This window comes from Trichoplax adhaerens, genomic scaffold (genome assembly GCF_000150275.1).
Source record: "Trichoplax adhaerens TRIADscaffold_3 genomic scaffold, whole genome shotgun sequence".
NCBI lineage: Eukaryota > Metazoa > Placozoa > Uniplacotomia > Trichoplacea > Trichoplacidae > Trichoplax > Trichoplax adhaerens.
The window spans coordinates 6,507,583-6,532,139 of record NW_002060945.1 but is presented as its reverse complement, the minus strand read 5'-3'; the positions used below and the strand labels follow the sequence as shown (position 1 = coordinate 6,532,139).

General features: G+C 30.7%; 3 protein-coding genes across 3 annotated transcripts; all 3 read right to left on the bottom strand.

Annotated features, from left to right (window-relative positions):
* Positions 1 to 4,845: 4,845 nt before the first annotated feature.
* Positions 4,846 to 8,032, bottom strand: TRIADDRAFT_4247 (uncharacterized protein; the record flags this gene model as incomplete). The annotated part of the gene is made up of 5 exons (XM_002110533.1): positions 4,846 to 5,170; positions 5,316 to 5,434; positions 5,755 to 5,877; positions 6,889 to 7,026; positions 7,814 to 8,032. Coding segments are annotated over 5 exons (924 nt in total), but the record flags the coding sequence as incomplete, so codon positions are not given.
* Positions 8,033 to 18,039: 10,007 nt separating this feature from the next.
* Positions 18,040 to 19,027, bottom strand: TRIADDRAFT_23132 (uncharacterized protein; the record flags this gene model as incomplete). Its single annotated transcript, XM_002110532.1, has 4 exons — positions 18,040 to 18,195; positions 18,355 to 18,499; positions 18,593 to 18,650; positions 18,814 to 19,027. Coding segments are annotated over 4 exons (573 nt in total), but the record flags the coding sequence as incomplete, so codon positions are not given.
* Positions 19,028 to 21,655: 2,628 nt separating this feature from the next.
* On the bottom strand, positions 21,656 to 23,700 carry TRIADDRAFT_54707 (uncharacterized protein; the record flags this gene model as incomplete). The annotated part of the gene is made up of 2 exons (XM_002110531.1): positions 21,656 to 21,808; positions 23,488 to 23,700. 2 exons carry the CDS (start codon positions 23,698 to 23,700, stop codon positions 21,656 to 21,658), a joined length of 366 nt encoding a protein of 121 aa, XP_002110567.1.
* Between the last annotated feature and the right edge of the window lie 857 nt (positions 23,701 to 24,557).

Sequence of the window (24,557 nt, the reverse complement as noted above, 5' to 3'; positions counted from 1 at the left end):
ATTGATTAGGACTTTCTTAACATAATAAATATTACTTACTTAAAATTATAGACTAATCCAACTTATTGCGAAGTTTTCTCTTGATTTGACGGCAATTTATTCCTCCGACTTAACTTAAAATTTTCTTAGACTTTAATACGAGAATAGACCAAAATTCTTTTCTTAGATATCTTACTAATATCAAAGTGTAGTAATGCTAATAAAACGAAACTTTCATAAAAGCGAAAGTCATGAGTTTACGAAAACTAGTAGCTATATATTTTGATTAGGATAGCTTTCTATTATTTTTAGGTATGCACTATTTCTTAGGCATGTTACTTATATTAAGCAATGAAACGATCCTTCCATAACAATGAGGTTGATGAATTTACGAGAACCAGTAGCTATATATTTTGATTAGGGTAACTTTTATTATGCTTATCATATCTGTAAATTCTTTTACGTACAGAAATTGCTATAGCGAATAATTGAATCTTATAGCCGTATACGCGTATAACCGTATTCGTTTATCTAGGTACCTATAAATAGCTATGAGAGTAAAGATGATTCAATAGATCTAATCTCTCTATATTAATATTCACTACATATTATCAAAATTTAGAATGAAATTTGCTGTAAATTGTTTAAAAAATTCCTTATTAACACTAAAAACAATGATAGAATCAATCGAAAGCCTAGTAAAACTTTACAAAAAGGGATTTATTTCATGTTATTCTCCTGAAATCCCTTTTACACCAATACTTAATAATGTAACTGGAAAATTTATAAGAAATCATTTATATTTATACTAATTAAATTTATCCTAAAGTATTCAACTAATGTAATTAATTACAAATGAGGAAGGATGAACAATTTGTGTAATTAAAATTTATTATTGAAAGCTACAAATAGCGACCACTCTAAAGGGCCATGTGCAGCTAATTTTTCTAAAATTATCGTACGTACTTATTTAGATGGCTGCACTTACTTTTTTAGTTACTTATCTGTGACGCCTTATTCCGAAGATCACGATTTCTATAATGCCCACAGATACTAGGCATAATTAATTTTCAAAGCCAATATTTATATATTTGTCTAGAGACGAACATTGTGATGCTCTAGCATTCTTTATGGCGAAATCTTTTAAAATTAAGAAATTTATAATCCTTACGGGTATCAGTCATAAAATTAAAACAAATACTTCATACAAATTTATCCAGATAATCCATTTTATGGCCGATATTTCGCCAATTTATATAGATAAGATGTCATGGGTTGTATTATTCTTGCTTTATAGCATAATCTGGTATAATCATATTTATTGATAATTCTTCTAATTACTAATTCATTTTCTAGCAAATATTTGACATCCTTATTAAATAGAGAAAAATATGAAAGTAAAATAATTGTGGGATGAATTCATTTATATCGAGACAATTAAACCCAATGATAACAGCAATATTGTGGCCTTATACTGCTTGAAAGTGAAATACTACTAGAACTAGTCGATTTGCATGTAACCTAATTGGTAACGACCCTATTTTTGATTAGCTCCAAAGCAGATGTTATGTACGAAATTTTGGCTGTACCCTTCCTATCTATCACATTTGTCTACATTACAACCACCGGAAAAATCAATTATCTAAAAAATTAATAAGTTTTGATATTCTTTATAGGATTTTGACAGCAATAACTGCATCTATTATGTTTTATCTATAATTCTCTTAAAAATATCTTGAACAGATCATTTATGAAAGCGATATAGACTCTTTAAAAAGTCGTATAATGCTAGAACATTGTGAATATTGGTTTGTCATTATAGTACTTTCCATTTTCTGCCATGGAAGCCAGCTGATAAAGAGCATAGCTCTATCAGATTCTTGATCGCTTAACATTTGATACTTGAATAATTGACAGTTTCGATCTGAAATTTGATTCTTATTAGCCAGAAACTTTCGTTCGAAATGATCTTGTCCAAATACATCTAGAATTGGCAATAATGATGTTGGTGGCTTCAACTAATCACAATTGAGATATTCCTGTAAATATGGCAATAGTAGATAATGAAGCATCAACGATATGCCATAACATAGTTTGTTGCATCAAATAGAGTAATTATAGATTCATTACGTATGATAAATATTGAAGGGAAAAATTTCTCAAGTTAATTATTATAAACTCTAAAAATTGATCTTATTCGCCAATTAAAATCAAGTATTCCCTTTCTTTGAAAATTAGAATTATCACAACTTTATTAGATATAATCTATAAAGTATGGGCAATAAATATAACAGGACAAAACAGAATTACTTTGCTGCTAGCATTCTTATTATAAGTGACGAAAAATCGAAACTTTAGTCCTAGGTTATTAAAATTTCATTGTAAAAATAAAATTTACATAAAGGCCCCAAATGAAGTATAGAAAGCTACATTGCTTACCGCTCAGTGTACTAGTATCTATTAATATCAATTTCATTTCGCCAAGATTTTATGTAGCTAATTGATGATATTCTATAACGTAAAGTGTCCTAATTTTACGTATAAAGTCATAGTTATAGCTATTGCAAGGTTATCAATATATTGTAAATCAAAATTCATTCATACTGTAGTCGTCGTGACTAGGAAGTTTAATAGCTATATAGAATTAGAATTTATCACAACTATGGAATAGAACCACTTATTGATGCATATTTGCATAATAATATCATTGAACAAAATAAAACAATGCAGTAATATCTGATATAAATGATGCATATGATATTAACAATTATTCATGTACCTTGAGGCTGCAGTGATTTAGTAGGAAGGAAAAGTATCTAAATAATGCATTACATACTTTACCATTAATCTGTGAAATACTATCTTCTCGTGTTTCATTAAAAAATTAGACCGTAACTGTTACATAGGCTACTCGAACTCTTAAAGGAGCTGATTCATATTAAATATAATTCTTTATAACAATGTATGTGTATAGACGGCTTAGATAGCTTACAGTGCAATGGATATAATAATATTAAATTAAAATTTCTAGATCAAGAAATAGTAATTTTGTATTCTAATTACTAAGTGATAAAATAATTAAATCTTTTTATTTCTAAGTCGAGCAATAATTCAACCATATTTTTCATACTATCAGTTTTTCTTATGTTGCCATGTATCCCAGGATAATCGCAGAAATTTATCTTCTTGCATCAAACTGATGGATAACCTCCATTGCCTTTATCAATTACAATTTGATATTTGCTTGTCTCAGCGATTCTTTCCTTGCTGAAAGTAAAAGAGATACAAGTCAATAGTATATCCCGTGTTAATATATGATTAATCTTGCCTACAAATTATTCACCAAATTTATACATTTTATTTACTTTCATCTTTGAAATACATATTTTAGTGTATATCATGATGTCATATTATAATTAAGGAAAATTACCGATAAATCAAAAGATAGACTTGTTAAACTATGGTTTAATCAGATTGCATTATAACTTTAATATATTCTTAAATATAGGCATTCAATATTGTTCTAAAATATAGAGATTTTTAGGTCTAATTGTACTATAGCCAAATATAGCTTATCGTTTTTAGCGCGTACAGTCTTCGCTATTTTCTAAAACTGTTTTCTACTGCAATGTTAGAAAGCAAAAACGTTAGTACTGCATATGTACAGTATAGTACGAGAAGTATAACGAGTGAGGAATCTAACAGTAATCTATTATGGTATATATTATATCTAGTACTACATTCTTCTTCTTTGCATATATCCTATCTTTAAAACTATCAATACTATCGATTTCTACCTCAGATTTCGTTAGTTGTTATAGTCACAGTATTAGTATTGTCTCGCGTGACTTCACGATAGCTTACACGCTACTTTACCGTAACTACCACATTGTATATAATTATAATATGCAATAAATATCCTTTTTCGGCTAAAATCTTATTCTCCGTATAGTACTAATCCGCTACCGCTAATTCATCGAACCCTTCATCACATAATAAGTATCCAATTAAAGTTAACGTCGTAACCTTGTCTTCTTTTATATGTCAAAGCTTTCCAACGCCGGAAACTCGACCTTAATAGTATTACAGGTTCAACTTCATCACTCAAAACTCTTGATGTCACTGTTTCACCAGATTTATTGCTCCATTTGGGAAATTTGGTATGAAATACACCATGAATTTTTTCTAGTAATTGCTCGTATTCGTCTTTAAATTCTTGACTAATTTCATCGATTACCTTTTCCATTATTTTGCTGAGCAAAGCAGCAATAACATCCAAACAATGAATATTACCTCCATAATAGACTGGTAGATTTAAGCTAATGCAAACGTATATATTGGGTATTGGAGTGCCAAAGGGAGGTGGTAATTCATTTAATAGCAAAGACAGTTCTTCATAATGGATAAATTGCGTTGCTTCTGGATCGTATTTAGCCCATGTCTCAAAAAAGCACTGATATCTTCTTCGGATACTGTAGCTGAATCAGCATCGACGCAGTCTTGATAATTACTCAAGATTACAGCGACAAATAAATTGATTAGTACGAACCAGGTCAATAAAATATAAGAAATAATATAAATGGTAGCTAGATGAGGGCTTCCGCAGTTCCCAGTAGGCACAAAGGTTGGTATCGCAGATGCTGATGTACATTTAGGTGGCTGAATAGATAATGCGTGATGAAAATTTGTCCAACCAGCAGCAGTACTAAACTGGACGAGTATAATGCTTGTAGTTACAAAATTTTCAAAATTGAGACTTTTAGTGATGACACCGTGATATTTAACATGGCTAAAAACCGACATTCCAATGATAGCGTAAACAAATGAGACTACTGCAATTAAAATAGCAATATTAAAGAGAGCTGGTATAGACGCAATTAATGCCATAAGCAGTCGACGCATTCCTTGAGCATGGCGTAGTAAACGGATCATTCGCACAATTCGAAATATTCTTATAGCTCGTATAATGGCCGGACTAACTCGAAATGTCACAGATGCCAAGTTGCTTAAGACAATTCCTGTAATGGAAGCCAATACTATAATTAGATCAAAAATATTCCATATATCTTTGAAGAAGTAGATACGAAATGCCAAAAACTTCAAGATGCATTCTAGTGTGTAGAAGCATGTAAAACCATAATTGAGAATATCTGCAATCGACAGCGCGTCAAGAAAAATAATGCAACGAAATCTTATTCAAATTACAAACTGGATTGCTATGTAAACTTCATATGAGATGATTTAACTTAAGCGATACTTAATAGAAATGCTTGTAATGAGACGTAATTCACTACGAAATAGTTATAGAAAGGATATTTAAGACTTGGGTAATCGACGCCGATTGTTGGTAATAGATGAACATCATGGCTACTATGTTCAATACAACGACGGTCATGGAGAACAGTTCATACTTCTTATTAAGGAACATAGATACCAAAGCCTTTTGCCATTTAAACTGTTTTTCAACAATAAGAAACAAGCAAACTTTTTATCTCACATAGAAATGGCTCACTTAGGTAAGGTAATAGTTAGTGTTAAGTTATTTAATATTTTAAAATTCTAGTATTATTATTATTATTAATGATCCACGAACTATAATTCTAAAGTCAAGTAGAAAAGAAAATCGAAATTAATTCTAGACCTTAACTTTGACCTTAACAAAATGATTTATTTCCGAGATAAAACACTTTTACGACAAATATTAACTACTTTATCTCATTTAAAATTTTACAATAATGTCGTAAATATCAATAATTTCGGCCACTATAAATTTACTGTGGGAGGTGGATCACTCTTGATTAATTTTGCTTTCATGAGTCTTTTCATCATTCTATACCAATGAAGTTGAGATTCCGTAAACAAAGCTTGAATAGAGTTGCCTCTACGTTTTGATATATACTAAAATTTCATTAACATTATAAGCTGTTAGTAAATCCTATATGATATTGTAAATAGCATATTAACTTCAGCAGGTATTACGAGTTCTAAGTATTGCATACAGTATATAACTGTCAGTTCATTTACTTAAGATCTACAAAATTGATGCTATAGTAGTATGATAAATTCAACTTATGACAGTGGTAATGTGTTTTAAAAGTGCAATCAGGCTGGTGGTATAAAGTATGCATCATTGATGTAGAATATTGAATAGCCTGTATAAGTTAAAAGACGTGCAGACTATTTTATATCGCATTCGAGATTTGCTCAATTTTAAGACTCGAATTTCGAGTTAGTTGGTTGTGTTGTGAACCTAGGGGCTAAAAATTGACTCAATTCACATAGAAATAAGGGGCATAGTTGGTTTAAAGACTTTGGTTTAATTTGATTAAGTGCTAGTGCTCCTTTAACTTCATAACTGATAGATCGGGACTGTAAATTAAAAGATATTTATCGGGAATCTAGAACTAAAAGTTTTCATTGTGTTACTGGGACTTGTAACGAGTTGTAGTAAAGCAACTCCTCCAAGTTTACAATAAATCTGACAAATTGGATTTATCTAAGTAAATTAGTTAGCATTATCACAATAAAATTTAAACTGTAACGCTATCTATAATAAGTTATCGACAAGAAGAGCTCTCCATTTACTGGGTGCACACATTTATGAATTGTTGTGCGAGATCTATTACTGCAGCACATATTAGTAGCCCCTATACTAAATAATAATTTAACCGCAGTGCTAAACTAGTACTACTCTACGTGAGTTCATCATAACTTTGGAAAGCATTAGATTAACTTTAAAGTGAAATAGCGACGTGCAGATTTCTATCAGATAACGGAAATTCAAATACTTAATTTAATGTTGCTTACGGTAATAATTTAACTTTACTCTACTAAGCATCAATTGCTTAAAGTCAAGCTTGCAGGTAAGTAAACTTTCTCATTAGGTCCAAATATGCCTTTGATGCGTACCTTTTTGCGTGAACTATAAAATTGATCAATGATGACACCAGCAATTAAATTTAGAGTAAGAAATACGCCAACAACGATAAATGCGATAAAAAATAATCGTGCTGGTAAATTGTTCAACGATTTAGGCTGCAAATCTTTCTAAAATAATCAAAGAATAATTTCAAATAATGAAAAGTTAGTCAAAGATTTCTAGTGATAGAATTAAAAGTACCTAAACTAAGAAAATGTTCTAAAATAGTATGGTTGAAGATTGATACAATTATAGCTATCACTTCGAAATACTTTAAAATTTTTTAAGTATCTAATATTTCTAAAATAGTTATAGAATAGATATTAATCGATGAAAAGCTTCTTAACAATTTTTAACAATAGAATTAAAGTGGTCAGATTAACAAAAATATTCTACGGTAGTATGATTAAAGATCGATATGATTATATCTATCACCCGGTAATACTTTAAGACTTTTAAGCCTCTAATCTTTCTAATATGATCAAATACTACCTACAGTAAATGCCCATAATTAATGAAAAAGTTACTTAACATCGTCTTAAATTGATAAACTGTATGACGTTTAGACGAATGGAGATTATGTTTGAAATTTGCTAAGGTATAGCTTTTAGTTTACAATTCCGTCTAAGGTGATGAAGGATTCTCAATAGCTCTAACTAACGAACAGTTACGGTTTTCAAAATAATTTAAATGCACAATATATATTATTTTGACAATTAACGAAATAGCCGTGATATGTTCCGAATAGGCATTGATGAAATTACAATTATTCCTGTAATTAGAAGTATAAAGTAACTAAACAATTAGGATTTATAATAACTGTCTCATCCAATCTTGCTTATTTCACTGTTCTATAGACTATGATGATTGTTATTATAAAATTATACGCGCTCAAACGACGAACTATTATAATACCCCGCGAGCGTCTACGGCACTTTTCATTAATCTTTTCCAGCCATCTAACGTTGCTATGTGGAATAATGATATTAATGCATTGCCTAAATTATCAAAATTCATGACAGGATTTCGCCAATAGTATCCCATATTGTCACATTCTGTTTTGTTAGTAACATTGGCTAGCGTTGAATTATCTACGTTGATTAAACATCGGCCAAAAGTACCGGCAAAGAGTTGCACTCCAGTAATGGCGAAAATCAACCAAAATATGGAACAAACCAAGAAGACATTTACGATAGAAGGAATAGACAATACTAAAGCTGCAACAATGACCTAAACGGTTGCAAAAATATTCATCTTTTATCAGCAGCACATTATTATTTTGTCAGAAAAGCGATCAAAGGGAATACTGGTAAATTATCGTAACATCACTCAACCAATTGATAAAATTATAAAGAAGAGAAATGCTGATAAGTATCTATATTATTATTTTATAAGATATTACTCCGGGAGTAACTCATAAATTAAATCTTTTTACTACGCAATTTGTGCTTATGTTCTTCCACTAATAACACAACATGCCATAGTGATGGATGAAGTTCACTAGCCATATTTAGGGCTATGATCTAGGCTATGCTATTTCACATAGAAAATTCTTATATATCCATTTTAAAAATTACACAAAGATCACATATTGATGTTAATAATGTATTCTCATCTAATTTTATCTTACAATTATAATTACCTATTTTTAAATACTGGACATATCAAATACAACAAACACCGTTTAGCTGCTAATCACAACTGTAGTCAAGTTAGAAATTTTAAAAGATTTTAAACCTATTTATATTCATGTGATTGAATTACTGTAATTATTATAAAAATCGCAAATGGTCTGATGGAATACTATAGAAATTGTTAATTATTATCTGTGCATTTATGGAATAAGGGTAGAATGTTACAACACTGATATTAACTTGCGATGCAAGGAAAAGTATATAAATAGGCAATATTAGAGAATTTAAAAGTTGATGCTAAAGATCTTCCTAGTAGATATATTTGGTTAAGATTATGACTGTGAGTAGGTGTGTTTTTATACAAAGAATTCTGGTAAAGTTCTGAAATCTCGTATTTCTGCAAGTTTTTTTAATTTTGTTCCACATCATTGCAACACTATAACTCAGTAATAGTCAATCTTATAATTCTAAATGATAAATTGGCCTTGTAAAGCGATCTGATTAGATACTTGTGGAGGAAATGAAAAGATACGAAATAGAATTCGAAGCTCACCTGTAGGCTACCTAGACGAGGGATAATCCTAATCGGACGGATAGAGTTTATGATATTAAATTCTAGTGATTGACTGACAGATGCACTCAGATCAAGGTGATACGTAGCAAACGATAGCTAACGAAGAATTAATTGGAAAAAAATTTAAATTTTCATCTATTATAACAACAAGATGAGAATTAAACAATAATCGATCGTACTTGTACCATTGCTAGACTGTTTTAGCAATAAAAAAGTCGATTCTAAACTTGCAATAAATCATTTTTGTATATAATTCATGATAGTATCTCATTTAATATTTTGGTTTTGATATTGATTCATTCGAACGAGTAAACTTACTGCCACAATTATGACATCAACGATTTTCCATGGGCTTGTGCAAAAACTGGTTGGACCAAAACTGATAAATTCCAAAGCCAATTCAACAGTGAAGAAGATTGTCAAATAATAGTCCATATTAAAGATAATGTTCTTCATATTTTGATTGCTTTGAATAGTTTTGTCATTGAAGACCTATACATGATTAATATATCAAGTGACGACAATTATTTTTTTCGCATGCTATATTCTAGATATTTGCATCGATATCGAAAAGTTTAATAAAATTTTATATATGAGCGAATCGCTAAGGAATAGTGACTTGCATCTAACGTTTATTGGTCCTTGGATCTCATTTAAAGCAAAAAAAATGTGTATAGCACACAAATGAAATCGATTTTATATAAAAATTATCAAGTTAACTTACCAATAGAACACTATGCATTATGATTAATAGCAGGATAATTTTATGGGTAATGTTGCTATCCAAAACTAGCAACGCTTTCCTTCTAATATAAGTAATTGCCCTAACCAATCTCCAATCGTAAGTGATTTGACAATGAAATGCATCTCTCAGAAAGCATGGAAAATAATATGGAACTTCCCTTTCTGTACTAAATAGAGCCAAGAGTTTATTATCTTTCCCCTGCAAGTTTATCAACAAATTAGTACGAAGGAAGGATTTTATGTGTCACGTGAAAATATGGTAGTAATATAAAACAAGCAACCAATGTTAAATTGAAAAAACCAATAGTGATCGATTTTAACTTAATAACTTGTTGTCGAAATCAAAACATCGAATTTACTTTAATAAACATCTCAAAATTGAATAATAAATAATTAATTAATGCGGAAATACTGATCCTTGAAATAGCTAAATACCAATGTCACTGGAACTACAGAAGATTCCACCTTTTAAACACTAATTGAAGTAGTTGCTAACATCGACAACGTCTTTTCTATCAAAGACTTTGTTCCAAAATATTATTCAGGATGACAACCGAAATTAATCAAGTTTCGACTGATGACTCGACCTTTATCTTCAAAACATTACTGGAATAAGCTAGTTGATACTACTCATCATGGTAACTAATATGAACTGTAGTTTTATTTTACTAAAGACTGGAAAAGCAAAAATAATTGTAGCCTAGTCAATACTCATGATAGTGATGAAGATTTATTTGCTAAAGATCTTATAATGCCGTAGTTCAAGTCTATTCTAACACAAAATGGATACAATATATGTTCATAATGGCAGACATTTTTTCCAGATATTTTTCTGTTGTATATAGTACCATCTTAATTAAGCAATTGCAGCCCATTAAAATACCAGTTATGATCGCGCCTAATATCGACAAACTTACTTTTATAGAATTGTAGCCTTTTAATACTAATGAAAAGCATCTAGATTTATCTAGTAAAGTTTTGTAATACCGTAGTTCAAATCTATGTAAGCATAAATGAATCTAACGAATAATCATCATTATAAAAGCCATTTTCTGTACATATATACCATTTGAAGCCTATTAAAATACCATTTACGGTGGTACCTTATTTCGATAGACTTTTCTATGATAGTGTATACTATTAAACAGAATTGTAGCCCTTTAATACCAATGATAGCGATCAAGATTTATCGACTAAAGATCTTATAATACCGTAGTTCAAGTCTATATAATGAATCATCAGCGTCTTCCGAAATATAATCTGCTAAATAGGTGCCATCTTAAGCAACTGTAGCCTATTGAAATACCAGATATGATGGTACCTGATATCGATAAACTTTTTTCTACAAAAGTATATACCATTAAGAGTCAATAGAACTGTAGCTCACTCGATACTAATTAATTCAAATGCTTGCAGACATGAATACTCCTTTCTACATACTAATGCTTTAAAATAGATTTTAATGATTATAATGACAGCCTAGTCAAAGCCAGCATTAAAATATGGCACTATAGTGCCATACTTTTCTTAGTTGCCAGTGTCAGTAATATTATCAATTGCATTTTATTTATTTTCTATTCGATTAAGTACCCGTAAAAAAATCACCTTAACTGCTAGATTTGTCAAGATTACGATTAAAGCTCTCACCGGTGGTCCGTAAGAATTTCTTGATGATCGGTCATATTCTTTACCAATCGTAGCAATATTGCCGGGGCTACTTGTAGAACCTCTTAATCTTGCCCTTGACTCAGAATTGGGTAAATTATTTCTACTGCCTCTTGCATCCATACCAACAGTAAGATATTGATTTTTTTCAAACATTTTAGTTGAATTAGAATCATTTTCGCTATTATCCAGATCTTCTGTTTGCGTACTAACTTCAGTACGATTCTTTTCACTATTCGGTAGGCCACTTTTGCTATCGATGGGTGGCATTGAGTTACTCCATACTCTATTTCTAAGTTTATATTCTAGAGTTGTGGCTTGTCTTAAATTAGGTGAGGTTACGGATACGATAATACTTTGCACTTTTCTTCCATCATCTACTTGATCCATCTGAGCGTTTTGTTTGTATCTTTTATCAGCTAATTGATCCATCTGAATATTTCGCTTTTGCCTTTCAGTAGTTAAATAATCTATCTGAGTGCTTTCTTCTTGCCTTCCATTTACTGAAGTATCAACTTGAGTGTTTCCTTTTTCATCATACATAGCTATAGACGAACGAACTACTTGCTTTGCTTCAATGCTAGCCCTTGCTATTGATAGATTAATAAAGAAATAACACTTTAGCATCGATTGGCAGACCATACACTATTTCAAGGCTATAATATCATACGTTGTTGAAGGGTTTCCATCTTATTGGCGTTTACTAAATTTCGATTATCTAATGGATCAGAATGAGAAAGATTGTTCGCCGTGGTTTGTCTACCTTCATCACCTTCTGTAGAAAAAAATTAATGCTAGCATTAGCCGAAGATGATTCGAGAAAGAGTAGAAAGGATACCTGACGCTTTAAAACTTCTAGTGCATTTACAAATCACGATAACGCTAGTAGCTAAAACTGTGCTCCTACCATCTTCTTTTGCTGTCTCGATTAAAACAAAAGCATCTTTAGACCTTGCATTTTCAATTTCAAGTGATCCCTTCTTGGACTTCCCTCTTAAGGTTCTCATTCGATAATTGATATTTTCTACTTTTAAGTCACCTTTATTGGATTTTTGCGTTGATATTGTATCTTCAGATAGCGTCAACTGGCTATCCTCAACTTTGCTTTTACGCTTTCTTCGAAACCTCGGTCGTTTTTCTTGTTGCAATTCATGAATTTCACTATCTTTACGGGCAATATTAGCCTGATTTGTTGTTGATTTATTTCGATGAAATCTTTTCTTACGAGATTTTCTAGCATCACTAGCCATAGACTTTGTTAATGATTTATTCGTGATATGACTATCGCTTACAGACTTATTCTTGCTCGTCAAACCCAATTCAGCATTTGGGGAAGCTTCTACCTCGATTTCTGTAGTTAAAGTTGGACTCTCATCATTTTCGACGACTGGTTTTGTGGATTTATCAGTAGCGGTAAGTTTAACTTCTAGCTGATCGTTACTATTTGGGTTACAATTTAAACCCTTATCCAATTCAACTTCTGCGATATATTCGTCTTTACTCTTGCTAGGTAAATGTACAGTTGACAGCGATTGTTGAATCAATTGGCTGTGATTAAGTCTAAGATGCTCATCCATACTATGATTATTGCTATCTGTACTAGGATTCATGAGTATATTTCCATTTCGATTAGCATGATTCATTGCGCTGTCTGTTTCATCCCTATTCTCAGCCTTGTTGGACAAGAAACTATTACCCGTATTGATTCGAATTGCATGGTTATCGAAAGAGACTGTATCTGCTAAGCTAGCATCATCAGCTATAGGATCTATATAAGCCTGTCTACTATCCGATTTCGAGGTTGAAAATTCTCGTCTGTCATCTAAATACATGAAGAATTTTAAGCACATTTAAAATCATCCATTTTGATAAATTTAATGAGTCTATCTTAATCAATACCGCTACCTGATGGTACAGATTCATGATCAGAGTCCGATAGGGAGTGCTTTCTTTTGCTTAGTGAGCAATGACATCGAGCACAAAGAGAACAAATTTTACTATTTCTTATTGGGCCAAGAAATCTTCGAAAGAAGGAAGATTTCTCATTCCTGGATACATCTTCATCATTTTTAGTCCCATTACTATTATTATCATCCTCAGAAGCATCTTCCAGTGAGCTTAATAACAAGGCTAAGAATAAGTTAAGTACCTAAAAATAGTGGACGATCATGGATTAATAAAGATGAAGATACTATTTGTAAACGTTATTTAGAGTAAAATTTACCAATAAATTTCCAATGACATAAGCAACGACAAAGAAAGTAATCGATGCGTAGGAATTCGTAGCTTTAACTGCATTAGATATGGGATCAGACCATTCCCCACACAAGATGCGAAAGATTAAAATAAAGGCGTCAGGCAAGGTATCGAAGTTAAATCTAGGCTGATTTTTGCCAAATTTTTTTTCATATGATTTCTTAAACAATTTCATTCCCATCACCGCGAAGATGTAGAGATAGATAAGTACCATTAGCCCAACATACATTATTGCTGTCATGCTATTGCCTAAAGCTGTCAATAATCGACGCATAGCTTCCCATGTTTTGGCTAATTTAAAGATACGAAACTGAAATAAAATAGAATAAGGGTCAAAATGCAAGAATAATGTTGCTAAAATAATTCAATCAGTCCTACCTCTATCGTAAAAGATATCTAAGTTGAATATTATCATACACGATTTATATCAGTCAAACTAATATTATGGCAAAGAGGAAGGAGACTATCATAGATAGAATACATCGTATTCAGTAAGACTTTGAACTTATTAAAATAATAATAGTAAGAAAAGCAGCTGTAATAAGTAATATCGAAAACAAAGTAGGTATAACTGCGTTTGAATTCATTCTGAAAGATTATTACAGTTGAGAGAATAGTGGATAGAACACTAATTTCAATTAAACTAGTGAGACCGAGACGGTTCCATGGATAGATAGTACCGTACTAAAAGAATACAATGAACATGATCGAAATTATATTAACTGTCAATAAGATTTAACCAAATCATTTACTATATTCCTCTTCATTTTAAGAGATTCAATCAACAGAGAGAGAGAAAGAAGTGAATATACAGAGAATTAAATTCAATAATAATTACTAATATATGGTAATTCAATAGAAATTATCCGCGTAGAATAAGAAATATCTAGAAGAAAGATAATATCTCTCATTTCAATCGATTTTAGTAGGACTAATATTGCGAAGAGAAAGAGGCAATCATATAGGGAATCATATTCAATGATAATTACTAAAACACGGTAATTCAATAGAAATTGTCCACACAAAATAAGTAGGGATATCACTCAATTCAATTGATTTTAATAAGACTAACATTGCTGAGAGAAAGATGGAATTATGGATAGAATGATATTCAACGGCAAATTACTGTAATACTATTATTATGATTGAAAATAGTTCGATATTTAGTACACTAGCGCCGAACATCTTCCACGTCCAATTCAAAATTTTCAGCCTAAACCTATTAATGTTGTAGAGTATTTAGATAGGACTATTATTCTAGCATATTCTCAAATGTAGGTATATAATATTTTTCCTAAATATAGAAATATTTGCAGTCTTACTGTAATATAGCCAAATTGAGCTTGTCATGTTTAGTAACACTTACAGACTTTGCTATTTTCTACAGAAAGTTGCTAATAGATATTCTATTATGGTATAGTTTGTATCTAATACTATAATCTTCTTCTTTGAAATGTATCCTATCTCTGAATCTATAAATACCAATGATTTCTGCCTCAGATTTCGTTAGTTGCAATAGCCACGGTGTTAGTATTTTCTCATGTTACTTCACGATAGCTTACATCCTATTCTATAGTAACTACCACATTGTATGCAATCATAGTCTACAATGAAGTATCCCTTTTCCACTAAAACCTTACTGCATTCCTCTACATGGCAACTAAATCCGCTATCGCTGACTCATTAAACCCTCCATTACAATATTATTCATTTGCTTTTAAGAAGACTAATACAGCAATAGGAAAGAATTAATCGCGAATAGGATAACACCGTAATTAAGAGCGAGGAATTAACCGGATGTTAAAACAGTACCGGGTATAGTAGTAATTTTGAATACAATATCAGAATTATCGAAACCATTTAAATCATTAGCGAAAGTAAAAGGACAGCAGATAGAAATAGAGAGAGAATCGTAGATAAAATGCCTTTACATACCACACGTAGCGTTTTAAGAGCAGATGTAGCAGGGCTACTAATCCTAGCTAAAATTAGAATAACATCGACTAGACCAGTAATTGTCATGACGCCATCTAAGATATTCCAACTATCTTTTACATAGCAACGCGGCGAAAGTGCAATCAATTTTAATATCATTTCTACAAAAAAAAGGGCGGCAAAAACCTATATTCCATTATTAAAGAAGTAGTGTTATAATCACATTTTTAACAAATTATAGCATATTGATTAGATCAGCCTCAGATGTCTTCTGTACTACATCAATTTCTTTCGGAATTGAACAAGTTAAGATTGAGATTGAACTTAGGAATTGCCAACTAGCATTACAACTTACATATTCTGCCATACTTTCCCAAAATTTTGGCTCCAAAGGATTCGATATAGCAATCACCACAAAATCGGCTAAAACGCAGCTCATAATGAAGATTTCAAACAGAACATTCTGTACAATTTTAAGTAACACTTTTCGAAATCGTTTCCAGACAGTTTTCTTCGTCGTTGGTGCAGCTCGAACGGCAACAACGCAATTTAGTGTGGTAAATTGTATCCAATGATTTCTTGCTACTAAGGTATTGCAAACAACTCTTTTTTAGCCCTATCCGTCTCGATTTTTACTACTAACTCTGTTGGTGCATAAGTAAATCACACTGTACACGGTACTCAAATCTGCGATATAGTTTTATCATATTGACTGCTCTTTTCATTGTTAACAAAAAATAAAATTGCTATTAAGGCTTTTACATAATTTTGTATTGGATAAATTTTATAAAAAATTGCTTAGATTGTCATATAATAATATACGATAATTATCTATCCGTAAATAATGCCCATTAGTTAATGATTTTAACCTAGTAAGACTTGTATAATTTGATTTATGAAGGCGACAAAATTTTTATAAAACCCAACATAGATTGCTATATAATAAAATTTAATTGTTCATCCATAAATATTGGACGGTAGTCATTTCGATCATATGATATCCTGAATTTACTACCCATCGATGGTCTATAAACATGCTTCCGATGCTGTATAAATTTTACCGTATCCGTGTATATAGTGCGATAATTTATTTCCTAAATTATTACCACCTACTAATTCAGTTATCTAGTATTAGCAGTACTAAACTCCTTCCTTAACAGAAGCCATTAACCAATGATTCTAATTAAGTAATGCATATTTATATTTATAAACGCTTTAATTTAATAACTTCTATCAAATGCATAATAACATGGATTCAGCTATAATTTTTATCCATGTGCAACTGGTGCATTCCACTAATGTCTTCAACCATATGACCATTTCATTAGCAATTTATTAATAGCCAACATTCAAATGGCTAATATTAAACAGTTCACTCATGCATTTATCCATGTTATGAGGTATGTTGATATCTAGAAATGCTCTCAGACTTACTAAATTAGCATAAAAGGGATCCTTCATATGTTATTATTTCACACTAAATGTGTAGAAATTATCATTGCCTAAATCTATAAAATTACGCTGTCACATCTTTGTAATCAGAGCTTAACAAACAAAAATTTCCAAGATTGCACTATTTTATCTGGACAGTTGTTTTGTCTTATAGTATAACAATTAGTTTCTAATAGATATTGTCATGCGTCCAGACTAATATGATGGTTAATAGTTTACCTATGTTTGATTGCATGTTAGGAACCGATAGGTGCGGCGATGCAGGTAATGGACTAGCCATAGCAGGATAGGGATTATCATAGCCATTTTCCAAGATATCACTATGGGCTACAGAGTCAAAGTTGGCTTTACTCATATTTGGAGTATGCAAGGAAGTAGACAGATTTGAATTTGCACGCCTAATTTCGCTGTCATCGATTGGCATGATATCGTCTCCATTTTCGCAGTCGTTGCCATGATTATGGAATGCTATTAATTCACGACTTATCGTTGGTTTATTTTCATCTTTATACTCACTAGGGTCTTCCTTATCTAAATGTCTACTATTAAGTGAAATACTACTCCTAATGCCAGACAGCACAATAGGAAGTATATTTTTTCGCCTGGGAGGATACCATAAATGAGGTGGACTAGGCAAAAAGTAAGGAATAGTAGTTTGGTCTCTAGATGTTCGAACCATTTTTTCAAAATTATTTTGCTAATAATGCAAGTTGAAAAAGAACTCTATTAGAAATATTGCTGTAACATTATCAGACAAATAATTAGGATAAATATAAGTTTAGATCCATTTACTATAAGAGAGAAAAGTAATTACTGAATATCTTAAAATTTTCATCAATTACGCAGTACTAAAATATACGGCACGAAAATAACTTGAAGTATCAATAAATTATTATTACTTGTTCAGAACGCAACTGTTCTTGTTTACTATATGCCATAGATACCACTGCCAATATCAAATTTAGTAGATAATCACTCCCGAGAAATATAATGGCCAAAAAGTAGAAAAAGTACCAAGTATTAGATGCTTTAAGAACCTAAAGAGAACATAAAAGAATAGTTTAAAATTTGGGACATCAATTCATGAATCAAAATACCAGTACTATCGTTTATCAATATAAAATTTTGAGTTATTAAAATTAAATTCCATGATTGTCACTGTATCTATTAATGTTTTTATTCTATAAATTATATACTGATTGATAGTCTGAATCCCACTGATCTTGAGTAATAATTTGCAAATTAACATATAAAGACGCCAAGAAGTTATCGAAATTTAGTAGGCCATCCTCAGGATTTGGGAATATTCCTTCATAACAAGAATAACCAGAAGGACATGCCCTATAAAAAGCTGAATTTATTAAATTCTTCTGATGCAGTCTTAATCTATCGCTATTTTAATCAGCATCATTTATGATTAAGAAAATAACTTACGTATTTATGCTAGAATTACTGCATAGAACCGTAGAGCCATCACTATAAAGCCAGTTAGCTATGAAATATAAATCGAATTTACTGAGTTAAAAAGATAAACCTCAATGCAATGCCATCTATTTTCAAAACATGGATTCATTCGTTAATTTTATACATTTGGTATAAATAGCTAACAAGATCTTTATGGCTTATGACACACATCAGCAAAAATCCTGTCTCACTTTTATTTTTGATAAATAAATCAAATGATAGCCCATCGACATCATAGTCTGTCTGATTCCAATTATATGTTTTACAGCACTTTCTTGTTAAAATTCCCATAAATAATTGTACGCCCAATAACGATACACCACATAGAAAGTATAATGTTAGAGAAAGGACTGTAACTAACATGCTGAATGATTGAAATATGGCATTCAGGATGCTCTTTAATCCTGTTAAGAACAGATTGAAATTATCAATATCTTACTGCAACATTGCGATGAGAAAATTGCCTTCAATATTAAGTCACAATAACTGTTAATAAAATACAATTTTAGCATAATTTATAGCCATAATTTGATTAACGTGAATAAATTTTGCGTTACAGATACATTTCGTTAAAGACCTACGCAATAATGTACAAAAATCGCTAAAAGCGTAATTATAAATCAAGATGGACTAAAGGATTTTTCTTTTTTATAAATATAGGCTGAAGGTCATACTGAACAATGTCTAACACAATGATGATATATTTAAGAAGTAAAGCGCTTATTTACATAACTGAACCTGAAATTATTGTAAACATTCGGATAGCCCTAAACACGCGAATAACAGAAACACCAGGGATTGCGTCTAACTGAGGTATGAGAATTAGATACCTATAAGGAGCATTTATGAATGAAATTCATAGTAAGTGTTCAAGATTACAGCATAACCTTGCAGTAAAATATTAAATATAGCAAGAAGTATTTCAATAACTTAATTACCATATTATATAAATATAGCTGATGTATAAAGCAGTAGTATTTATAGTACTTTGACATGTATTATAACAAGACACAAAATTAGGATATCATTTACTCGTAGAGTGAGCAAGATACTAGTAGATCAAACTAATACACTAAATAATCATGTTCAATAAAGTATACATGTTGCAATCTTAATATCATAAAATTAATGCAATATTATTCATTGACAAGAAGAGCTGAGGGGAAACTTACTTAACTATTTAAAACAGATTATCCGCGATATGATAAAATTAACAAGATATTACTGATCTGCTAATAAACCTGATTGATTATATGACTTATTCCAAACGTATATTACATTTCTAGTTATTGACAGTTTGATATTATGATACCAGAATATTACTTTTTCGTTAATAATGAAAAAATGATGGACTAGATAGTCACATTTAATCGAATCTACTATATTCTGATTTTTAATATATAAATAAGTATATATTTTGTGTGTCACAGTCGTAGAATAACTTAATACATTGTTTACGTAAGTCTTTTCGCTAAATTTGCATTTAGTTAATAAAAATACGCATACAGGCTATATATTATAGTTTAAAATAACGTTCTGTTTTAAATTCGATATAATATTTGAGGGACTTTAGGTAGCATAAAATTTATCATAAGCATATTCTTGAAATGCTATGGTAGGGTAGCTAAATTTCTTAAATTAATAGATAACACACAATATATAAGTTTGAAAATGATTGTACATCTAACGGCTTAATTTTAATTATATCTTAATAATTCAAAACATACAGTATTTATTGAGTAGTAGATATACGAATTTCTTTGCGTTGAAAAAAGATATATAAATTAACTCGTAACAAAGATGTGCTGTGCTTTACCACTCTGAGCTCAGATAAACTGCAGTATTTCGTATGCAATATACTTCGTGTCGGACTGTGGAAGAGTTACTGTACGCCAAGGAAGCAATCTTGCAAACAGTTATGTACATTTACTAGTACTATTACAGACATGTATGTGTAGTAAAGTCTTGCTAATAAGGAATAAAGTAGTTATATTAAGTTATCCAATTACTTCATTGTAATACTATGTAAGCATATTGTGTATAACATTATAGCTTTCCCATACGGATATTCTTTTCGAAATATGATAGACTTATGAGAAATTATTAAATATTCATTTACCCTATGGTAACAATAAACAAATCCAACCAATTCCATGGATCTCTTAAAAATGTGAATTTTTTAGTAACAAGTCCCCTCGCTATGATTTTTAACGCCATTTCCACAGTGTAAATAACGTTATACGTAATCCTGTCGGAAAAATAGTCCAAAAATATAATTATGTCTCTGTACCAGCTATAAATGTATATGTTGGGTAGCATTAATAAAAGTAGGATATTTATTAAAATAGACCACATAATATAAAACACGATAACATTATCTTGACGATCTCTACGCTTATTTTCTACTGTATAGCGACATAAGTGGCGACTACTATTAAACAAATCTTAAGAATAAAGCAACAAAAAACTTCACATAAACCATGCTGTAAAGTGCAATACTACTTAAATATGCATCTAAAAATTAATTGAACATCTCTTACAACAGATACTTTGGCGTATTAAACGGCAAGGCAACGACCACGCAGTTGCTTAGAATTGTCAATAAAATAAATAATTCGAAAATCGTTTAAATAGTTAAGGATTAACGAGACGGAATTAGATACCGCACCAAGTTATTACTACACATCTATCCCTACTAATTATGTTATAAAATCACTTAAAATATCTAGATAAACCGTTATCAAGTATAATGTGCGTTAGAAAATTAGTTATTACAATAAGAGTATACCATCACCTAAATAATTCATAATTTAATAACACTATCTACGGGTCAGATTTTATTAGCTAATTGTTATCGATAGATGCTATGAGGGCAATATAATAATAAAAGAATCATTTAAGCTCCATGGTGCTTTACGAAGTTTAAATTTTTCTAATTATCAGTCACTATTTTCTATATATCTAAGATAGCGATAGAGGTTTGAAACGAAAAATGAAATTGCACCTTCCAATTCGATATTCTAATGTTATGTACTACTTTTGATACACAAAAGGATATTGATGGGTCACAATCTTTATAGCGATATATCGAACGTAACTATCAGGATAAAACATGAATAAGGATTTTGAGTCATTGTAGCGGTGAATTATGTAGGTACCAAATCTTTTCGCTATCACACAAAACGTCTAAAATAAAACGAATCATAAATAGAATATTAAACTTAACAGATAACTTGTAAAAGCATTAGAGGATAAAAAAAAGGTAATTCCCTATATATCTATGTTACTATAACAAGACAATAAAATTCTTGGATATATCATGGTCAATACTTCTATCGAAGGCATTGAGTTTAGTCCGCATTAAATAATACCACGTAAAGTTATACTTATTCTCTATAAATTTGCCATATAGAGACTGTCATATGTTGTTGCAAAAAATTATAACACAATTGTAACAGATTGAAATGAGATTGTCGATAATGTTGATATGCTGACTTGAATTTATTTATTCAATTGTGCTCGCGAATTTAAGAAAGAATAAATTTAAAAGTTAATATTAGGGTTGAGTTAGAAATTAAAATGATTGATTGGCTAATTTAAGAGACTGTCTCTTCCATCAAAAGGTGTTTACGTATACGAGTTTAACGAACGCAAAGTCAAGAGTGTTTTAACTCTATGAAAACACGTCCTGGGATAAACTAATTTATATATCCGCTTACTGCACCATTATATTACAGTCTATAATAAACTAGTGCTAGATTAAGAGCATAATCGGTCTGAAAAGCGTAAATGCAAACAATTTGCTGTATTTACAACTGACATGATTTCCAAAAGACAGCTAGTGTCTTATATGAAAAACTATTATAAGCAGTATACTTCCCTTTATGCAATCGTATACTACGTTACTGCCAACTAATGCTTCGTGAGTGACTAATTATAGCTATGAAATACCGTAATTTTTACTGACGTTATAGCAAAAGGACGACAGATCTTGATTTGCTAATTAGGAGATTAAGATTATCAATATACGCTTGTATATACGTATTCTCATACAAGTGTTTCTAATAAGTGTGACAGTGTTATGTACTGTATTAGAGTAGAAATATCTATGTTAGGATAATTCATGTTAGTCTATCCTTATTTAGTTAACTTCTAATTTGGATATACTGTGTTTTAATATAGCACTGACTTTTTATGACAGTGGCACTTATACATATACTGAAATTAATAGTTATAATAGGGAATGCAAATCATCTACTTACAGTTCGAATCATTGTGATTGTAATTTACTTATGGTAGATGGCAAAGTACCTAAGGGATTCGGCATTTTGCAAAATACCTAAAGGATTTCAGGTATTTTGCAAAATGCCGGATTTCGCAAATTACCGTTGACATATATAATCTTGTGACCTGCGTGTGTAGACCGCAAATAAGGAAATACTTATATAAACGCAATAATTCAACAATAACATTATTCTCCACCCTTTCTAAGACTTCTCGCCTTGTAGCAAACTAACGTAAAGTCAGAAATAGTTATCCTGAAGGCTTCGATATATTCAGTTACAAACATTACCACTACACGATTTTTTATCTTAATATAAGTCTAAGCCGGACATATTTATAACTGCCACGCATAGCCTGGTGATAAAATACTGATACTACTATATATTTGAAGCATATCTATCTCATTTTTCTTATAGATTTATTCGTCAAGTTGACGTAATCAGGCCATATTTTAATCATTTCCAATCGCTATGAACATAGAAAATAGCCTAAAAACTATTATAATGCTCATCCGTTTCGCATATGGTACTCTATTACTTATTTTACAGTTATAATTCAAGTCTTCAAACCATAATTCTTACCCCATTTTGCATTGCATCATAGTCTTCGACGTATTTACCAACAACATGACTCTCTTCTAACTTACGATATTTAACGGCCAATTCATCAGTACTAGTAGTAGCTTCAACCTCGCTTTCGCTTTCGTCAACCTCTTCAACATCTTGTCGTTCTATTTTAGCTTTTCCACTTGCTTTAATACCAACATTAATAACACTTACTTTTCGCTGCTTCATAGCGTATCATTGGACACAGCTTCGCAATTTTAACCTTTTTTCTTTCTATTACTTGGAAATTTAGGAAATATTTGGTTACTCAAATCATGTAGACTAGATGTAGCTATCAAAATAATTTAAAGAATAACGTATTTTACTGATATTCACTAAAAAATAAAATTAGGGCTGATTAGTTTATGGGCAGAGAGTTCGAAGGTAAAATTCTTATTACCTGCTTTGGGTACAAATTCAGGTAATTGTGGTAATTGAATTTTAATGCAGGTATCATTCGGATAGGTATATTACTTACCAGATTAATTGAATTAGTCCATATAGATTGAATTAAATAGTTTACTGTATTTGAGCATATTTCTACAATTTCACGGCATGTTCTAAATATAAATAAATTACTGATTACAAGAATATGTATATCATAAATAACTTCAGCATATCGTCGAAATATTTTACATCAACTCGAGTTACTATAGCTGTCAACTATTGAAAACCGTCATCAAAGCTGAAACAGTTTCAATAATCTGCGGATCATTAGTGCTAACTTGAGCGACGACAAAGACATCTTATCATAACATCGTCTATAAAGTATATTGCTTCAACATGATAATTTGAAGATTCATAAGAACCTAACTAAATGTGATTTTTCAAAACTTTGTTTCAGTTCTATAATTTTTATTCCAAAAGAATAATTAAAATTCAAAGTAAAAGGCTAAATTCAGGTACATATTTGTTACAAATCAATATTCAGACTTTATGTCCAATACTTTTGAAAGTCTCATCATATGTTAGCATAAGTTTAACCACAGGGTATCTTTCTTTATCCTGGAATAAGCTAGGTTATGTAAAAAAATCTGTAATTAATC